General features: G+C 38.7%; 1 protein-coding gene across 3 annotated transcripts; it reads right to left on the bottom strand.

Moving 5' to 3' along the window:
- Window positions 1-14,009: 14,009 nt before the first annotated feature.
- Window positions 14,010-17,739, bottom strand: LOC114309937 (uncharacterized). 3 transcript variants are annotated; one of them, XM_028255814.2, is made up of 4 exons: window positions 17,502-17,739; window positions 17,273-17,416; window positions 14,753-14,811; window positions 14,010-14,613 (listed from the first exon to the last, which is right to left on the bottom strand). In XM_028255814.2, exons 2-4 carry the CDS (start codon window positions 17,390-17,392, stop codon window positions 14,265-14,267), a joined length of 528 nt encoding a protein of 175 aa, XP_028111615.1. In that variant the 5' UTR covers window positions 17,393-17,416; window positions 17,502-17,739; the 3' UTR covers window positions 14,010-14,264. The 3 variants fall into 3 exon arrangements, with proteins under 3 accessions (XP_028111615.1, XP_082723977.1, XP_082723976.1); XM_082867851.1 differs by having other exon boundaries at window positions 14,010-14,610; XM_082867850.1 differs by having other exon boundaries at window positions 17,273-17,738.
- Window positions 17,740-20,923: the final 3,184 nt, after the last annotated feature.

The following is a 20,923-nucleotide window of genomic DNA, read 5'->3' as shown; positions in this document are numbered from 1 at the left end:
ATTGGACGAGCTTGGGCAAAGACGTCAAACAACCCGAGCAATCCGAAACCTGAATTATACATATATAGATATATAAAAATACTAAATATACATATAAATTATTAGCTATTACATGATATTAAAGTAATTTAGATTATTAAATCATATTGAATATATATTATATATACAAATAACATAAAATCTTTTTTTTTTTTATTTTCACTCATAAATTGTAAAGACTATTATAGTGACATCTCTCTTACATTATATAAATTATTTGTTTTGATGGTATTAAATTTTAATAATTTAATAATGTAGCTAAAAAAAAAACAACAATAACAACAACAACAACAAAAATTCATTTACAATTCGGGCAACTCGGGCAATTTGGAGCACAACTTGGGCTGGGCTTGGACAACCTCCCAACCCAACCGAACCCACCCGAGTTGCACCCCTACCCCAAGGGCCACGTCAACGTTCCGTTGAACCCGACCATTGGGCTGTTGGACTATTCCAAATCATCTCGGTGAAGTCCGAGCTCCTTGAAACATCTGACATACATGATGTCACAAAAGCTGCCTTGGTCGATCAGAATTCGCCTTACCTGGTATTTGCCAACCTTGAGGGTCACTACCAGAGCATCATTGTGTGGATGTTGCACCATGTCTAGATTTGTCTCTGTAAAGGACACCATCGGTCCTTGGCACTCGATTTCCCTGGTCTTTTTCTACTGGGCTTGACACACATGCTGCAAATGCCTTACCCTCTGTGTCTCCCCACGTATCTCATTCTCATTGACCCTCGAATGAATTACATTGATCACCCAAAGTCCTTCTGGTTACTGCTGTGGTCGTGGTGGAGGTGGCGTTGCTGGTGCTTGGGGCAATCTCGCATGTTCTTCTCTTGTTCTGGCCTCATCCACCAGGTCCTTCAAGTAGCCTTGTCTGACTAGGTCTTTTAAGTGTGTCTTCAAGGCTCTGCACCCTTGAGTCAGGTGTCCATCTTCATTGTGGTAAGCACAGTGCTTCCCAAGGCTTCTTTCCATAAATTCGCCAGGAACCCTTTCTGGTGCTCTATAATACAACTGGTTCCTGATCCTTTCCAGAACTTTGTAAACTGGGATCCGGAACACAGTGGTGACCGCCTGTGCGACTCTCAGCCCTGTTTCCTATCTATTATGACTTGTATTAGCTCGGCCTCGCTGCTTCAGCACCTTCGTTCCCGGTGTATCCTTTTCTGCTCTGGCATATTTCTCGATCCTTGCAATGAGCTCCTCCATGCTTTTTGGCAAAGTCTTTGCCAGCGACTTTCGAAGCATGCAATCATCCTCCAGGTCGTTCTTAAAAGACACGACCGCCAATTCCTGGTTACATCCTGGTATTCGGCTGAACACCTCTATAGACGCGCCATCGGGCTTTGCTTCTACAGTTCGGACTCAAATGTCACGGTTCTGAATCTAATTTCGCAAAGTGCAATGCGAGACCGATAAATCACCAAAGAGTCCAAATCCGACAAATCGTTTTGGAAAACTGATTTTTAAGAAAGAAGTACCAAACATGGATTGCTTTGCCAGATACAGAGTCGCCACCTAAATATTTTATTTTGGGGGAATTTAGGAAATCCTGACTCGTTGCCTAAGGCCACATGTCTGTCATCACCAAAGTTGCCTCGGCTCGAGAACTTGGGTACGATTGGGAAAGGTCATCTATGAGCACCCCCACTCACCCGATCAAAGATCGGCCTGTACTAAGCATGATATCTTGTTTTTAAAAACATATGTGTTCTTGTTCCGGTTATTAGCTAGAATTTACTATGTGATGCTTACAACACACAAGTATAGACTAAATCGCCTAAATTGGAACAAAACATCCCATGTTTGTTTGTTTGAAAATAGTTTGAAGGTGCTACTCGCAAGTAAGCTAAGCAGCGGATTTTGCCACCCTCAAGTGGGCTTAGAAAACATGGTGATTTGCCACTTCAAGTGGGCTTGAAAAACGTATTTCGATAAGTTGTTCCAATTTAAGCAATCCAACCTTCATCCATAGACATTCAGGCAGTTATACACATAAGCAGTTAGCCTCATGGCAAGCATACTATTATGGCAACACTTACACTTATGCAAGATGCTAAAGCATAAACACTTACCTAGTACTCCGAGCCAAAACAATAGCTAGTTAGAAATCAATGCATGATCCTAGCTATGTTAAGATGGCTAATGCAACACATGCAAAATGCAACTAAAACAGGCTCGGCTATTCTAAGAATGGCATGTGAAATGCGACACTTGATACACGTATTCAACTCGAAATTGAAATATAATGCAATTAATATGATGCCGAGCCCGGTGCATGCAATACAGATGAATGAATGCAAACATGCTATCATAAGGATGCTAATTGAAACATGACCTAAAACTAACCACTGAAAGGAGGTAAGTAAAAGGGAGAAAGACGTGGGGTTATAAGACATTCACACACTCACGCACACTTATTACAAAGTTCGCCCTCTTGACAGAGGGTCCAAATAAATAATACAGACCAAATAATTAATCAACTACCCTAGCTAATTAAATATTACAAAGCCCTTAAGTAATAAACAAATTAATTACAAAACAATTTAAGTATGAAATTAAAGAGGCCGCCGCAGCTCCGCCTCGAAATGATTGGATGATGCATGCTCGATTCGCCTCGCTCGGAAACCCGTTGCCATGTCAACCGTTGCCTCTGTTTGCACTGTTTCATGCCTCTGAAAGCTGCACAAGTCCCAAGGCTGCTTCTGAACCATTCCCTGAGCACTGTAGGAGGTCACCGGCCAAGAGACAGGACTACCGGCCATGGAAGGATGGTCATCGACCAAAGATGGGGCCATCAGCTGGATATTTTTAGCCGACCGGCACTAAATGTGGCCGATCGGCCATCCCTTCCTGCAGGATTCTGTTTTTGCTGCAGCGGAGGACAGACAGTGCATGACAAGGAATTTGCAAGACAATGTGTGCACGACCACCCTCCCTATCATGCTATGAACTCAAGGGAGTATGGCTCTCGACCCTCGGGCCACTAATCACGCATTTCAATGCATGATGGCCAAGGAATCGAATTGCACAACTTAATATAGAATGAATGCACATATGAACACATAATTGCCTAAACTCCATCATTTGTAGTCAAGAGTGTCGGCGACCGGGAATCGAGGAGCGTTTCATCACTTCGAGTATGAAACACTCCTCGTTTCCCGTGTTTAGGCTAACTCCTATCCCAAACACAATGCAACAAATAACATGGCATGGCACAAATGCAACTCTAGCATGCAATCCTAATGCAATGCAACTAAGCGTGCAAAATATGCAAGGGACATGGTAGCATACACAATGCCAATACGAAATGCAACATGGACAACCTAACAAGATTAATGGCATGTACAATGCACAATGCTAATGCACACATACTCAATGCAAGACAACATATGCAACAATATGACGAAATGCGACTAGCATACACAATGCAAATATCAAATAGCATACTCAATGCGACGAACTACATAACATGCGCAATGCTATGAACTACAATGGCATACTCAATGCAAAATGGACTTAAACCAAAATGAATGGGCCTCAGCCACACCCAAATCAGTGGCCATTAGATGATGAAATCAAGGCAACAAAACACATGTTAGCATGCACAATGCAAGGGCACCAAGCTTAAGGCACAAAACACAACCTTCCAAGAGCATTGAAAGGATGAAGCATGGAACACTATGGCATATATTCCAGCTCTAAAATGACATACAAAGTGGCCTCAGATCATGCAAACAACTCACACAATGCATGTTGAAAAGCACAAGTACCGAAACTAGTAAAGTGCATTACACTAGAGGTATGCAAAGCGATGCCCAAATGAACAAACCAACCCCAAATAGTCCCTATGCAGGCCCAAAACAATGGCAAAATGGACTAAGATGATGGCTTGAAATGCACAAAAATGAAGCTCATGCAATGGCCCATAAATGAGGTATACAAGCACAACTCTCAAACGCATTTAAAGAGTGGAGAACATGGGAACATGGCACAAGTACAGGCTCTGAAATATCATGTTCAATGATGCCAAAACATGCAAACACCTCAAGTTAAGCATGCATTGAGCTTCAAAACTCAAAGCTAGGCAAGGCTATTACACTACAACCATACATGGCAAGCATCATTCGACCAAGGGGCCTTAAAATGGAGCTAAGGCAACCCAATATATGAACAAAATCAGTTTGGATCATGGCCAAAATATGCTAGCATAAAGGGCCAAAACAACATGCATTGTAAGCTAGTGAACATGAGTTACACTACAAGCATATGAAGCATGTGAGGGACTACCAAACCAGCCAAAAACAAAGTCATGGCATGCCAAATGATGGCCAAAAACCCACTGAAACATGACCAACACATGCAAGAATGACATGCTCCTTTAATAAGCTATGAAAGGGATTACTCTACTCATGCAAGAAGCAAGCAAAAGGGGACCAAACCAGCTATGGTCAGAGCCTAGGCAGGTCCTAAAAGTCACCAAAAAGTGCCTCCAAATGGTATAAACATATGCTCCTTTGGTAGGCCAAAAATGCTAGTAAACAAGACAACAAGAGAGAGGGTCACCCCTCTCTAATTTAGGCCCTCAAAACCACATGCTCGCCACTGAAAATCCACTGGATTTCAGTGGTAAGAAGGCCAAGCAAAGATTAAATCAAAGGCTTTATGGCATGGCACAAAGCAAGGCTAAATAGAGCATGCAAGAGGGTAGATGACCTTCAACACCAAAATGGTCTTAAACAAACATCAAAAGGACTTCAAAACAAGACTTTTTTCAGTTAACAACAAAGCCTAAATATGCACGCAAGTATAGCTAAGAGAATGATCAAGAAAGAGTTTAAAAGAGGGAAAAAGGAGTTACCCTTGAAGCTCAGCAAAAAACAGCAGGTTTTAGGACCAAAAACTAACTTCTCAACCTCTGAAAATCCCCTCCAAGAACCTTAGATCAATGGTGGAGGTGTATGGCTATGAGGTGTGGTGCAATAGGCCAAGAACAATGCACACTTGGAGCCAAAATAGAGAGATATAGAGGGATATATATATTTTGCCTTAGACTAATTTCTTGGAACCTAGTATAAGGAGAGGGAGGCCCTCTCTTATAGAGGAGCAAAGGTTCAAGCTTCCTCAAGAAGCTAGAACAAGGGTTTCAAGCTTCTTCAAGAAGCTAGAGCAAAGGTTCAAGTTTTCTCAAGAAACTACAGCAAAGGTTCAAGCTTCCTCAAGAAGCTAGAACAAGAGCTAGAGCAAAGGTTCAAGCTTCCTCAAGAAGCTAAAGCAAGGGTGTAAATCCTCCATACACGTGTATGGAGGGGGTAATTGTGGATCCCAGCCGCACCAGCTGGTATAAAATATCTGCATAAAGCAGATGAACGGGGTTCGGCCACCAAAAATGGCCGATCGACCAATACAAGTGCCGGCCGACCAAATATAGTGCCGACCGGCCAACACTCTTGGCCTGTGGCAATAAAAAGGGGCCGATGGCCTCATGCCATGGCCGGTGGGTTGAGGGGATGGAAAACAAGCCACCCTCTTCCCTTAGAAGCAAAAACACAAGTGTTTGGTCCATGACCAAGCACAAAATAGATAAGTTGAGAGATCTTGAGGCAAGGCGCGTAGCCGAGACCTCCGAGAACTCAAAATGAACACGAGCATGGATGATCATCAAGTGTTCAAACGATAACGTCCAAGTCTTGAGGACGGTCAAAAATGGGGTGTCTACAACCTCATAATACATTTTGGCATAAGCCCTAAGGCTTTCACCTTTGCCAATCTTCAAAGCCATCAAGGAGTCTACCCTTAATGGCTACAACTTGTTTGTCACAAACCTGGACACGAACATCTCAACCAGGCCCTCTCAACTCTTCACAGTTCCTTTCGGTAACTTGTGAAACCAGTTTGATGCGATTTCCCTAAAGTATAAGGGGAACACCTTGCATAGCAACGGTTCATTCCCGGTATACAGTGCCATTGAATTCAGGTACAAACCAACGTGAAAGTTCGGATCAGACTTACCATCATATATCTGGAACCTTGGTATATGGAACCTCTTTGGGGCCTCAAACGTGTCCAGTTCTATTGAGAACGATGTCCTAGGCTTGACGAGGGATGTAACCTCAGCATTCTGTCTCTTCCGCTAAAGGTAGTCCCTCAGATCCTCCTTAGTCCGACTAGGAGCTCAACTGTCAACGGACTTCAGCCTCTTTGGGGCACTGCTCCCAGTGTCGTTATGAGTCCTCTTGGAGCTCCCTTCATTCATTGTGCCAAAAAAAAGCTCATTCCCTTAAACATGTTGATGTTCCTTGACATAAGTTTCCTCGGCACGAGGTGTCTTCTGAGACTCACCTCCTATCGACTCTCTTCGCCCGACCTCCCATGAAGACCAATGCGAATACTCCTTTGCCCTGTCATGCTGAGGTAGGAGTGTCCGCGGTTCGGTTTGGACGGTTTGCGGTTCGGTTTGGACCCGCCCGCATCTATGCGGTTTGGGAAAAAATCAACCCGCAACCACCCGCAATGCGGTTTGCGGTTTGTGCGGATAGGGTTCGCGATTTTGTGGGCGGTTGCGGGCGGTTTGCGGTTTAAACTTTTTTTCCAAAAAATTATTTTTAAACCTTTTTTTTCTCCCATTTTGTCAATCTTTATTTTGGACCTTTTTTCTCATATTTTTTAAAATGCTCCAACATTAAAAATTAATGAACTAAAACTTATAAAAAAACTTATAAAATAAAAAACACAACAAATTCAATTCGTAATCTAAACAAATCATTCAAAATCCACATTCTATCATATTAACTTGCATTCATCATATCCTACATTCATCATTCATAATCCAAATAAGAAAATCCTACATTAAAAATTCAACATTCATCATTCCTAACCTCAAAAAAAAAAAAAAAAAAAAAAAAAAAAGAGTAATTCTTCATTAACTTACATTCATCCAAAATGCAAAAAAATAAAAAAAATAAAAAAAATAAAAAAATCATTAAGTTACATTCATCCAAAACCAAAACGCAATTAAAAAAAAAAGTTGTTGTCAAACTTAAACTTCATTCAATACAAACCCATCAAATAAAATTAAAATACTTCTAAGATATCAAACTTCATCTTCATGAATCACATCCAACTCAACTTTCGCAAATTCCAATTCTAATTCCATGCATTTGGTTGATGAACCCTACACAAACAAATTAAAAAAATATAAACTTTAATCTTCAATTATAGATAGTAAGAAATGAAAAAATAAACAAATGTCTATATATTGCATCTCAATATAGTAAGAAAATGTGTTGATATGAAAAAATTACCAATGAGCAAATGGATATTAGACATCAATTATAGCATCAACATTATAGCATCAACATTAAGATTTAGTGTTTGTTGACCATCTGTATCCCTATTTGGATATTCTTTACAATTGGGTGTATGACTCCTCAAATTACTAGTCCCATGAGTTCTAGAGTCAGCCATATACTCTTTCTTACAATATTTACATACGGCTCTACGCTTCCCATTGGTCCCTACAACTTTGTCAAAATGATCCCAAACTGTGGATGGTGCTCTCCCCCCTCCACTACTCTCACTCTATGAGTTCTAGAGTCAGCCATATACTCTTTCTTACAATATTTACATACAGCTCTACGCTTCCCATCGGTCCCTACAACTTTGTCAAAATGATCCCAAACTGTGGATGGTGCTCTCCCCCTCCACTACTCTCACTCTTTCTCTTTGGGGGTCTAGGAGGCTTAGGTTCAAGTTCAGGTTCGGGTTCGACTAAGAGAGGATTCATTTGAGAATTAGAGGATTCCGGAGGTACAAGATTGATTGCGGGAGATTGAATACTATCCTCTATTTAAACTGGATTACAAAAATACAATCACAGAATCAATTTTACAGACATTAAATAAACAAATAGAACAAACAGATTGGAAGTGTTTATTTAATTCACATGACAAATAGTACAAACTCCAAATTGTATATTCATTTGAGAATCTAGTCTCAATGTGATGGATACTCAAATTCAAACTCCAAATTGTATATTCAACAACCATACCAACTCTGAAGCTGCTGGATGAAATGAAAAAAGGGCAACACCCAAAAATATAATATTCAACAAATTGCACAAAGAAGCATCACATTTGTATGCGAAAAATATAATGGTGATGAATATAACAATATGACTATGAGACAGAAGAGCAACACCCAAAAATAAAATATAATGTGTGCCAAATCTAAATCAACAAAACACAAATCAGATTTTTACAAATCTAAATCAACACAGATCAAATCTAAATCGACCTAACTATACCAACTCTGAAGCAGATCAGATCAGATCTTTGCTGAATATCAACACAGATCATTATTTATCAAAAAAAAAATATCAACACAGATTAGATTTTTACAAGATAAGCAGATCAGATGGAATCGGTGTTTCGCTGAGAGAGAGAGAGAGAGAGAGAGAGAGAGACGAAGACAGAGACTTACCTGAGAGTTGCCGAAGGTCGATCGGTGCTTCGCTGAGAGAGAGAGATAGAATCGGTCGCTTCGCTAAGAGAGAGAGAGAGATAGAAGAACAAGAGTGAGAGAGTGAGATGAGAACAGAACTGTGAGAAGATGTTTTGAGAGATGCTTACCTGAGATGATAAGAGTGATCAGTGGTTGCTTTGCTGAGAGTGATAGATGCCTGAGATGATGAGTGTGATCGCCGATCGGTGGTCGCTTCTCGCAAAGACAGAGATGGAAGAGAAGAACAACGGCGGTGAAAGAGTGAAATGAAATGAAATGAGAGATTTGTTTTGAGAGATTAGGTTAGGGTTTGTTTAAACAGTCCAGATTTGTTTGCGCCAAAAAAAATCTAGATAAATGGCTCAGTTTTTTCTTTAAAAAAAAAAAAATTATATAATGTGGGCGGGTTGTGTCGGGTGCGGGTAAAACCCGCAACCCGCCCGCAACCCGAAATTCTCTCATTTTCCAAACCGCACCCTACCCTAATGTATTTGCGAAACTGCCCATATGCGTGCGGTTCGGATCGGCTTGGGCGGGTTGTGCGGGTCGGATAACCCGCTGCCCACCCCTATGCTAAGGGACTACAGGGATTGCTTTCTACCCCCCTTTTTGGGCATCATTCTTAGCCGCTGGAATTGGCGTGTCCTCCGATGGAAACGATGGCTGCATGACGTTGTTCTGCATCATGAAGTTGACAACCGATTGTAGGTCTGCCAATTTGTTTGTCATTCCCTTCATCTCGCCGTCCCTCTTCAGGCATCTATTTTTCCATACCTGTAGGTCACTTTCATTGTAATACTCGCCTCAGCCTACCTTCTTTGGTACCTCTGCTTCTTGGCCAACGTCCTTTTTCTCGGGATTCTGCTCCCGGGGTTCTTCATTACAGTTTTCTTCCTCCACATTAGGATCGGTGTGTTTGCCATTCCCACTAGGGATGTCGTCCCCGACATTTTTTTCTGCCCGTCGTTGGCCATCTATTCTCCTTACGTTCCCACAGACGGCGCCAAATTATGGGTGTTGATTTCCGACCACACTGCCAAACAGGAACTCAGCAGGAAAGCATAGGCAGAATAAATCACGCCTGAACAACCTATCACGGAAAGATAAGACTCCAACGGTGGTTTGTCCACCCAGGGGCACTCCGGCGATCAAATCAGTACTCAGTTATCTCTCAAGGATTGCAAATAGTTCTTAACTCACTAGCCAGAATATAAAAAGCATACCTTAGACCCACGAGAGTTCCTTACTTTTATAATTAGCACTAACCTGATCCCTATAGAAGCCTAGCATCAATGGACTTTGGCTCAATGCTCATCTTGGACTCCTAGCTAGATAGAGATAAACTCCCTAAGTGCTCTATCTTTATCCAGACTGAGATCCTCCTCCATTCCAGGACTCTTGTCCCTTATCCGCTCGTCTCAGATTCCAATATCTCCGCAGATAACCCCGGTCTAGTCGAGATCACCTTGCATCATGACCAAAACACGTGGCACCTCGGTTGACACTCCGACGTCACTTTGGCCACGTGTTGCCACTCACAAAATATGACCCCACACTATCTTCAATCAAATATTCAAATTTGATATCTTATTTTGTCTACAACCGATGTGGCAAATTGACATATGCAAAATAGATGTCTTTAAAAAGAAGCATTCCACTTAATATGTCAAATTTGTTATTTTAACAAGGAAAAATTACGGAAAAAAAAAAAAAAAAAACACTCAAGTAGCATTTGGTTTGTATTTAAAATTATGATCTGAGTGTGGAGTTATATTTTGAGTTTGTAAATTTTAGAATTATGATTTGAAAAGAGAAAGTTTGTTTGGTTATAAGTTTTGAAAAGAATTTTGAATTGAGGCCAAGTTTGGCTAAACAAAATAAGTGCACTTATTTCATCTTTTTATCTTTTTTGGGTCACATCAATCAACATCTCCTCTCTACTTTTTCTACACATAATACAATAAAAGTCAAAAAGTGCACTTATTTAGTCTTTCCAAACTAGGCCTGAGTGATGAATTTTTAAAATGAGTGTTGAGTTTGTGAAAATTTATTTGATTATAAGTTTTGAAAAGAGTTTTCAAAATTTAATTTAAAAACTTATAACTCATAACCAAACACACAACTTAAAACTCTATTGAAAATTTTATTCAAAACTCATAACCAAACTCCTTTTAAAATTTAATTCAAAAAAATAATTATTGACAAAAACAATTTTTTTATTTAAAAAATTAAAAAATTCTGAAAATATTTTTTATTTAAAATATATTATTTAAAAATTACTGTGACAAATTAATTTTTATTTCAAAATTTTTTATGTTAATTTTAAATAAATGTCCAAACGATTTGTCATTTTGGTCTCAAAAAAAATATTTTATATATTTAAAAAATATCAAAAATAAATATAATTTTTTTTTTCAGATAACAGGTCCCAGTTGCTTTAAAACAAAAAAATGTTCTGTTCAATCGGCCGGACAACCGGGTAGACCTAAAAATTCAAAAACGATCTAGGCAGATGTCTAAGTGAACGACCGGGTAGATCAAAAATTCAAAAACTCTCTGATTTACCAAATATGTTTTCAAAATGTGTTTTGAAATTGATTTTGAATTATGATTTGAAAACTGTAAGCAAACAGAGGGTTAATAACAGATGTGGAATCATAGTCTGAATTACAAACCAAATATAGCCTCAAAGTTTGAATAATTTAACAAAATAAATTCTAAATTTCTAGTTTTATCAATTTAAACTTTTTAATTTGTTTTCAATCTAAGTCATTTATCAATTTTCGTTAACTAATACAGACAAAAAAAAATTATATTTTAGTCATTAAACTCAATGTAGGTGTACATAAAATGTCTAAAATATCATTTTTTGTTGAGTTTAATCATTAAAATACCATTTTTTCGTTGGTTTTACTTAACGAAAAAATGCAAATGGTTTAAATTGAAACAAATAAAAAGATTGAGGTTTAAATTAATAAAATTCAAAATTCAAAATTTATTTTGTTATAAAAGTTGAACTCTATAATTTTTTTATTATTATTTTTTACTTTAAAAAGTAGAGGATAAAAGTAATAACTCTAGTAATTCCTTGTAAAATTTTAGTAACTGTAATGGATCATGTTTTCATGCTAATTCTGTCCGCTATGTTATTTCCAACTCAAATGTGGAGTTTCAACGGTTGATGCTCTTGCAATTTAAATAACTGTAAATCCTTTGAGGTAAATTTGTGAAGTAAATAAATAAAGAAAAATATTATTCTTTCAAAATTTTTGTGCAAAATCATTCACCAGAATAATGTGTTCGAAGGAGGTTTTTTTTTTTATTTTTTATCATTCACCAAACAAGTTTGTTTTTATTATATAATTTCCAAATTTTTTATAAACATAATAAACTGTAAATATGAACAAAAATATAAATTTTATTGAATTAAATTTTTATAACTTGTAAAAAAAAAATTAAATATAAAATGTTATCAAATAAACTCAAATGTTTTTGAAAACAAAAATAATGAATTATTTAGAAACACACATTATTTTTATGTTATTTTTATTTTTGTGAAAATAATTTTCAGAAATTCATAAACCAATTTAAAAATATTTCTTGAAAAGGGTTGTTTTCATAAAGTAACATAACAGAATGTTTATTATGTTACAATTGACCAAAAATAGCTAGAATGAACTTCAGAGGCTTATATGATGTCGGCCCCGAAAATAGCTAGAATGAACTTCAGAGGCTTATATGATGTCGGCCCCGTTTAGTAGAGTTGTGGGAAAGTGATTATAGATTATAACTTAACAGCTTATAGTTGTGAATATAAGCTGATTTTTGACTTATAAATTAAGTTTCTCCTCTCCCACTCAAAGAATAAATTGATTTTTAACTTACAAAAAGTTATAATCTGTATTGTTAAGCTGAACCAAACACATCAAAATAGTTTAAATTAAGCTAAAAATTGAAATAAAGTTGAAATAAGTCCTACCAAATAGGATCGTAATAACCTACACCTTAATTTGATGTGATTGTAAATTTTAAGTCTCAATAAAAAATTATGTTAGGTAAACAATTCAACTGTTATAACTCATCTGCCTCAATCTGTATCTTGATAATTACATCAATTTTGAAGTCCTATGTCCTGTATTATATTACTCAATAGTTACAACTACCTTTTTCTCAATCTTGACAAGTGCATCAATCTGTATACTGACAATTACATTAATTTTGAAACATGTGTCATGTACAGCTCCACAATTATTGCTCATATTTCTTAATTTAATAACTAAAAAAAGCTTTTGTCATGAAATCAATTCAACTATTACAACTCATCTTTCTCCATCTGTATCTTGACAAATGCATTAATTTTGAAGCCCTATGTCATGTACAACTCAACAATAACACTTCATCTTTCCTAATTTTAATCTCGACAGCTATAAAATTTTTTGATGGTACTTCTCTAAGTTGTTTATATCTTTTTTTATATTGAGAGTTTATGTCAGACTATTTGATATAATTTTTAATAAAAATAATTTAAATAAATTAAGAAAAAAAAATATGATTGTGGTGAAGGAAAAAGTGCTCAAAATTTTTTAAAAAATTAAAAATTATTATAAGCAATTTTATAAATTATACCAAACAGCATCTTTTGAGCTCATAGCCACTCGAGGCTAGCCATAGTCGGAGACTTTTTGGTAATCAAGATGAGTCCCCAGACAATGCTGGGAGGTGATACTCATCCCCATTAATTTTGAGCAATCGATTCTAGGATTATTAAGGTTGTGCCTAATTCAAAGATTTAGAAAAAGATTTCGAAAGGAAAATGAAAAAAAAACTCTTCCCAGATCTTATAATCAAACACGATCTAAATGAATCAAATTACTCGAGCTCAATTCTTATTCAACTCGGTAGGTAAATAAGTTAAACTTGAAACATTTTAAAACTCATTAAGTTTTAAATAAATTATCATACTTTTAAGACTTATTACTAATTAAATCCTAGTGATAAATTTATCAATTTTTCTTATTTTTATAAATAAATTTACAGTAATAAATTTATCAATCAAGACCTGTAAATAAATAAGTCTAAATAATCGGACAGTATCCTTGAGTTTTCAAGCCAAGCCTAGTTTATAGCCCTGAGCGACTCATTGTCACTCACTACGCATTCAGTGAGGCTGGAATCAAGCTGCCACATAGCTCAAGTCTGTCTTCAAGGAGCTCCTATAAATCCCCTGTATGTTGGTACCCGCATTACCAGGCCAGTTTAGGCTCTCCTCTTGTCCAGCACCCCAACGGATCGGAACCCCTATGCTCGTCGCTCCTTTCAACCCCTTTTTTATCAAACAAAAAACAAAAACTAAAGATTTCTCCAGAATCACAGTAACAATTGGGCATAAAGAGATGCCACAGTCGACAATCAGATCCCTGCAACAAAAACATATAAACATAACATGGCCATTGAAACATTTTTGTATCAAGTTCAAAAACCTCACATGAAAGTCACACCTTAGATTACTAAATCCAGAATAGGCATTTCTAACATAACAATCTTGAAAATGATAAACAGTAGGGGTTAAATGTAAACAAGGATGTCTAAGTTTTCTACTCTATCAAGACAGACATGCTAAACCTTCTACTTACCACCTAGTACTAGATACTCCCAACCAAGAAGAGACAGAGAGAGAGATAACTAATGAAAGTCCAAAGGCCTATAACTATTTTCACTTTCTCTTCTTAGCTGGTGGTTGATCCTCTTCATCCTCGTCATCTTCCTCCTCGTCCTCCTCATCGTCCTCCCCGTCATCTTCCTCGTCACCACCATCCTCATCATCGTCGTCCTCGTCATCACTGCCCCCATTACCATTAGCCTCTGGATCGTCCTCAGGATCACCTTCATCGTCATCCTCTCCACCTTCTTCACCAGGGAAATCTTCATCACCTGCATCATCATCATCGTCCTCTTGTTCATCGTCATCGTCGTTATCTTCTTCATCGTCCTCTGTGTCACTAGCATCTTTGTTTTCAGGACCAGGATGTTTCCTTCTATGAAGCTCATCGATGGGAAACCTGCTAATGATATTATTATCTACATGCTTAGTTGAAATTCCCCTTTCAATCAGACAAGCGGGAGGCTCGATCGAAGTACCAAATAAAAAAAAAATAAGCAAGAGGCAAGAGGCAAGAGACACCAAAAGAGAAAAATAATCACCTTTCATCAATCACGGGCAACTTTGGCAGTACATTAACGCCCTTCAGCAGAGATCCTGTCTGAAACCAAAGCACATGTTGACAAGCAGTGATAAGATAATTCCATTTCTTATTCCCATTAATCAAATGGGTACTTCCATAAACATATGCTATGAACAAAGTACATATAGAGAAAATGTTACCATTAAAGCACATAAAAACAAAGGCAGAACAGAAATAAGAAACTCAATAAAGCATATATATCTCAGCAAGCCAAGATTACAGTTTGATGTTTTAATGACAGAATTTGTTAGAACTTTAATTGTAAAATAAATCAATGGATCGAGATTGAACATGATCAAAATTTAAGAATATTCGCCTCAAAAGTTAAGCAATGCCAGAAAAGCAGTTAATCAGAAATAGTTAAGAATAAATCGACAAAATAAATAATTATCACCTATATTTCAAGAAAGTGGAATGAGATTCCTGCTGTGCATTCAGAAATGGCATCGCCATATTTGCAATGAGGCGCCAAATAGTTGGCCCAGGAACTGTAAAAGAAAACTATTAAACCCCAGTTCCCAAACCTACATCCCCCAATTTTTGTTCATATTTTGGTCCCCAGGTCTTGCCATTTCTGTTTCCAAAAATTCCTAATTCAAATACATTTATGTCAACTGTCCAACAGAAGCCTAAATATAGACACAGAATGAACAATATTTATAAGACTTCTAAATAATACGAATACCACCAAAAGAGAAGAGACCATAGAGTTTGAAGGAGTGGTCACTCCATATGCAATAACAAGAAAAGTGATGTAAGAGCAGAATTGTTTTCTATCTAAACCAAAATACAGTACAGCCTACTAAGCAGCGAAGAAAGAAATGTGTAACAGCAGAATTGTTTTCTATCTGCAAAAAGAAACCTATCCAATCGTGTTGAATACCAATCACTATGCTTGATTTCACTTTTCAAAAATCACTTTTCAGAAAATTCTACTTTCTTATTTTCTGTGTTTTTTTGTTTTTACTGATTTTTTTTAATATTTTAAGCAATTTTTTTAATTTTTAGGCATACCTAACTTAGATGTATCTAAAAAAGTAAAAAATTTGTAAAGAAAACCTTTTTAAAAATTCACTAAATACCCAAAATACACAAAAAATACGAGAATTCAATACACTTTTTGTATTTTTATGTATTTATTAATTTTTTAAAATATTTTTTCACAAATTTTTTACTTTTTAGATACATCTAAGTAAGGTGCATCTAAAACGTAAAAAAAATGTTTAAAATTTAAAAAATATTCACTAAAAACAAAAAAACATGAAAACCAAAAAACTTAATTTTCAAAAAACTTAATTCAAAAAACTCAAACCAAACACACTGAATGATTTTTTTTTTTTTTCATTAATAAAAAAATCTTTATTAGAAAAACATCAAGATGATGTAAAAAATACAAAAAGAAGCAACCCACAAAGGGCCAACAAAACTAAGAAATCAAATCTCTACAAAATCTACAAAAACCAAGACATCCGGATCAACCAACGCCGTAACCCAACTGTGGCTCATTTTGGGAAGTGGGTTAAAAGCCACTTCCCAACTTTTAACCCACTTCCCCTCTCACATAAAAAAGCCAAAAAGCCAAATGAGACCCTAAAAAACTCACATATTCCGCTCCAACCAAATCAACCACATCAAACAATGGGAAAAGAACTACCATCATTTTAGTGTAAATAGAGTGGGTCCGATGGGCATTGACTGCAAATCATTATGGTACATCATGAATCTACGATCCTAAAGTTGTCCCATATCTGTTAACTTGGCCATATGGCCATATGCTCATAGGCATTCACCAAAGGGTTTGTATCACTTTAAACCCCTTATTCTCCAATGGCCACAGAAGTGCCAGACACAAACAGCTTATCCAAAACCCCATAAAAGTCCCATAGACAAGCAATTTGAAAAAGGCCCAGTCTTTCAAGCCTTAAAACCCAATTTTTTTTTTCCCAGAAAAGAAGCAGAACATGAGGGGTTATGCTTGAGCTGAACTGTCTCTTCAAATAACATCACAAGTAAAAGCAAAACCCTAGATTCTCAAAATTTTAATTGAGACAAAGAAGATAAAATCCAAGACTCAAGCACCCAAATGAACTATATGTACAGTGTTATATCTGTGTCTGAAAAAGTGGGGGTAAAGAAAACAAAAAAAAAAAAAAACTAGAAGTAAAATCCTTACTTCACAGAAAAGGAGTAAAACAAGCAAGACCCAATTATTCAAATTAGCCCTAAAAGCAAGAACAGAGCATAAAACCCAAAACCCAGATCACAAAAATCGCAGCTTTTTTGAAGCAACAAAGAGAATGGAAGATTATACCACCAAAAGAAAGCAAACATAGACTTCACAGAAAAAAGAAGTAAAATCAACAAAGATCCAATTACTCAAATTAGCCCTAAAAGCAAAAACAGAGTATAAAACCCAAAACCCAGATCATAAAAATCGAAGCTTTTTTTTGCAGCCAAGAAAGGGAATGAAAGGTTATACCACCCAGAGAAAGCAGGCGAGAGATCTCTGAGCAGCCAAAAGGGTCTCCACCATCACAGCTTCCACAACAGAGCACCAAATCATCTTCTCCAGAGCAACCACATCGGAGCTGACCTCCATTGCACCAAATTAAGCCCAAACACCCTGTAAAGGTATAGATATAGAGAGAGAAACAAGAAAGAGCAAACAGAGAAAGAGAGAGAGAGAGAGAGAGAGAGAGAGAGAGTACACAGGAGTGTTTCTTGTTAGGGTTGTTTTGGTGTCGGGACGAGAGTGAAAAAAGAAAAGAAAACAAAAGAAAAGGGAAAAAGATTTTTAAAAAGAAAAATTAGGGTTTTGTATGTGTGTGCGGATTTTTTTTTTTTTTTTTTTAAGGGTTTTGTGTTTGAATTGGGTTTTAGGGTTTTCAGTTGTGGGTGTTGCCGTGAATTTGAGATTTTTTGTCTTGTAGTGGGGTGGGGTGTTTTGTTCTGGTTCTAGTGTAGTGTGGTTGATGATTTTGACTTGACGCTTAGGATCTAGTGTTAAAGTTACTGACCGTTACGTATATAACGGTTTGAAAATTAAATTAAAAAAATTAGATTAAAAATTATAATTTCTATTTCGGTGGTACTACATATATCAATTAGTATATTAATTAATATATCAATATTAGGCTAAGTTTGGCATCTTTAAAAAAAATTCAAAAAGTCACTTTCTTATTTAAGTCATATTATCTTATTTAAATCACATCACATCTCTATCACATCACTTCAAACCCAACCCATATTCTATAAAAAGTCAAAAAATACACTTATTTAGAACATCCAAAACAACCTCTTAGTTATGACATTGTACGGGGAGCAAATATTCCGGCAAGCCCGTATTCCTTTCTTCCAAGCTTCGTTTCTGTCCGATCACCTGAAAGCACAATGTGGGTGAGCTACCCGGCGGCGGTGTGTGGCCGGAAAACCCCTCCGACGGTCAAGTTAGAACACACACCAAGGGATAGATAGAGAGAAGGGAGAGTGTTGAGTGTTTAGTGTATGTCTCACCAAATGTTCATCTGTCCGCGTATGGGGGGCGCAGACGTGTTTATATACCTTCTGCGCCCCAAATCTACTCCCAGTGTCCTCTCAACACGTAGCACTACTATCCCATCTGTCAGCATAAACCTTGCTGAGCACCACCTAACCCAACTGCCTGCCCATTCTCCTAGGAGCTCGGCAGCCGGGCAGTACCATCTCGGCCATCGTCTGCCATGCTGCGCTTCATGCCCAAGTACTCCAACAGCTAAGCTCAGATGAGGACCGGACTCGACGGCATCTCGGCAAAGCCGAGCTCGGGACAACTCACGCTTGTCTGCGGTCGACCTTCCTGCCGAGCAAAAAGGTACCTCGGTCCAACCTTGCCTTTCCTGGCGCTAGACCTTTCACCTGACCGGCTTCGTAACCACGGATCCTTGCAGCTCGGTCAATCCACGCGCTGCCTTAACCGAGCAGCTTCCTTCAAGGCTGGGCCACACAACTTGGCCCAACACCTGTTCGGCCCAAATCTGTCTGGCACAACTCTGTCCGGCCCAAATCTGTCCGGCACAACTCTGTCCGGCCCAAATCTGTCCGGCCCAATTCCACGGCCCAATCCAGATCATAAATCTCCCTCTCAATTGCCCCTTAATTCCGTCCGCTCAAGCGTGACTGGGATTACCTATCTGACCGGGGTAACTGTTCCTCGGTTCTTAGTCTGCAAGACGGTGACCGCACTAAGAAGGCGGACAAGGTTCGCTCTACGACTTCCTTCATGGCGAGCAACATCAGCTCGGCAAGGAACTCCAAGGAAGGCGAGCAAGGTCCGCTCCGTGACTTCCTTCTTGGCGAGCAACATCTGCTCGACAAGGAACTCCAAGGAAGGTGAGCAAGGTCCGCTCCGCGACTTCCTTCTCGGCGAGCTACATCTGCTCGGTAAGGAACTTCAAGGAAGGCGAGCAAGGTCCGCTCCGCGACTTCCTTCTCGGCGAGCAACATCAGCTCGGCAAGGAACTCTAAAGAAGGCGAGCAAGGTCCGCTCCGCCACTTCTTTCTTAGCGAGCAACATTAGCTCGGCTGAAACTTCGGAGTTAAACAAATCATCAACTCTTCAGCCGGAGTAAAACATCTCGGCTGGAACCTCGCAGTTGAGCAAATCATCAACACTTCAGCCGGAGTAAAACATCTCGGCTGGAACCTCGCAGTTGAGCAAATCATCAACTCTTCAGCCGGAGTAAAACATCTCGGCTGGAACCTCGCAGTTGAGCAAATCATCAACTCTTCATCCGGAGTAAAACATCTCGGCTGGAACCTCGCAGTTGAGCAAATCATCAACTCTTCAGCCAGAGTAAAACATCTCGGCTGGAACCTCGCAGTTGAGCAAATCATCAACTCTTCAGCCGGAGTAAAACATCTCGGCTGGAACCTCGCAGTTGAGCAAATCATCAACTCTTCAGCCGGAGTAAAACATCTCGGCTGGAACCTCGCAGTTGAGCAAATCATCAACTCTTCATCCGGAGTAAAACATCTCGGCTGGAACCTCGCAGTTGAGCAAATCATCAACTCTTCAGCCGGAGTAAAACATCTCGGCTGGAACCTCGCAGTTGAGCAAATCATCAACTCTTCAGCCGGAGTAAAACATCTCGGCTGGAACCTCGCAGTTGAGCAAATCATCAACTCTTCAGCCGGAGTAAAACATCTCGGCTGGAACCTCGCAGTTGAGCAAATCATCAACTCTTCAGCCGGAGTAAAACATCTCGGCTGGGAATCTGAAGTTGGACAAAACGCCAACTCTTCCAACCGGAGTAAACCATCTCGGTTAGGAATTCGAAGTTGGACAAAACACCAACTCTTCCAACCGGAGTAAACCATCTCGGTTGGGAATCCGAAGTTGGACAAAACACCAACTCTTCCAACCGGAGTAAACCATCTCGGTTGGGAATCCGAAGTTGGACAAAACACCAACTCTTCCAACCGGAGTAAACCATCTCGGTTGGGAATCCGAAGTTGGACAAAACACCAACTCTTCCAACCGGAGTAAACCATCTCGGTTGGGAATTCGAAGTTGGACAAAACACCAACTCTTCCAACCGGAGTAAACTATCTCGGTTGGGAATCCGAAGTTGGACAAAACACCAACTCTTCCAACCGGAGTAAACCATCTCGGTTGGGAATCCGAAGTTGGACAAAACACCAACTCTTCCAACCGGAGTAAACCATCTCGGTTGGGAATTCGAAGTTGGACAAAACACCAACTCTTCCAACCGGAGTAAACCCTCTCGGTTGGGAATCCGAAGTTGGACAAAACACCAACTCTTCCAACCGGAGTAAACCATCTCGGTTGGGAATTCGAAGTTGGACAAAACACCAACTCTTCCAACCGGAGTAAACCCTCTCGGTTGGGAATCCGAAGTTGGACAAAACACCAACTCTTCCAACCGGAGTAAACCCTCTCGGTTGGGAATCCGAAGTTGGACAAAACACCAACTCTTCCAACCGGAGTAAACCATCTCGGTTGGGAATTCGAAGTTGGACAAAACACCAACTCTTCCAACCGGAGTAAACCCTCTCGGTTGGGAATCCGAAGTTGGACAAAACACCAACTCTTCTAACCGGAGTAAACCATCTCGGTTGGGAATTCGAAGTT

This window comes from Camellia sinensis, chromosome 5, assembly GCF_055761805.1.
Source record: "Camellia sinensis isolate YWXY chromosome 5, ASM5576180v1, whole genome shotgun sequence".
Taxonomy (NCBI): Eukaryota; Viridiplantae; Streptophyta; class Magnoliopsida; order Ericales; family Theaceae; genus Camellia; species Camellia sinensis.
This window is presented reverse-complemented; position numbering and strand designations above follow the sequence as displayed.

What these genes read in the sequence shown, in the direction of transcription:
- LOC114309937 (XM_028255814.2), bottom strand. Translation starts at nt 17,392, where the DNA reads ATGGAGGTCAGCTCCGATGTGGTTGCTCTGGAGAAGATGATTTGGTGC. An exon ending in TCGCCTGCTTTCTCTGGGTG is followed by an intron (nt 14,812 to 17,272) that starts GTATAACCTTTC and finishes CTTTGGTTTCAG; the next exon opens with ACAGGATCTCTGCTGAAGGG. An exon ending in TTGCCCGTGATTGATGAAAG is followed by an intron (nt 14,614 to 14,752) that starts GTGATTATTTTT and finishes TAATATCATTAG; the next exon opens with CAGGTTTCCCATCGATGAGC.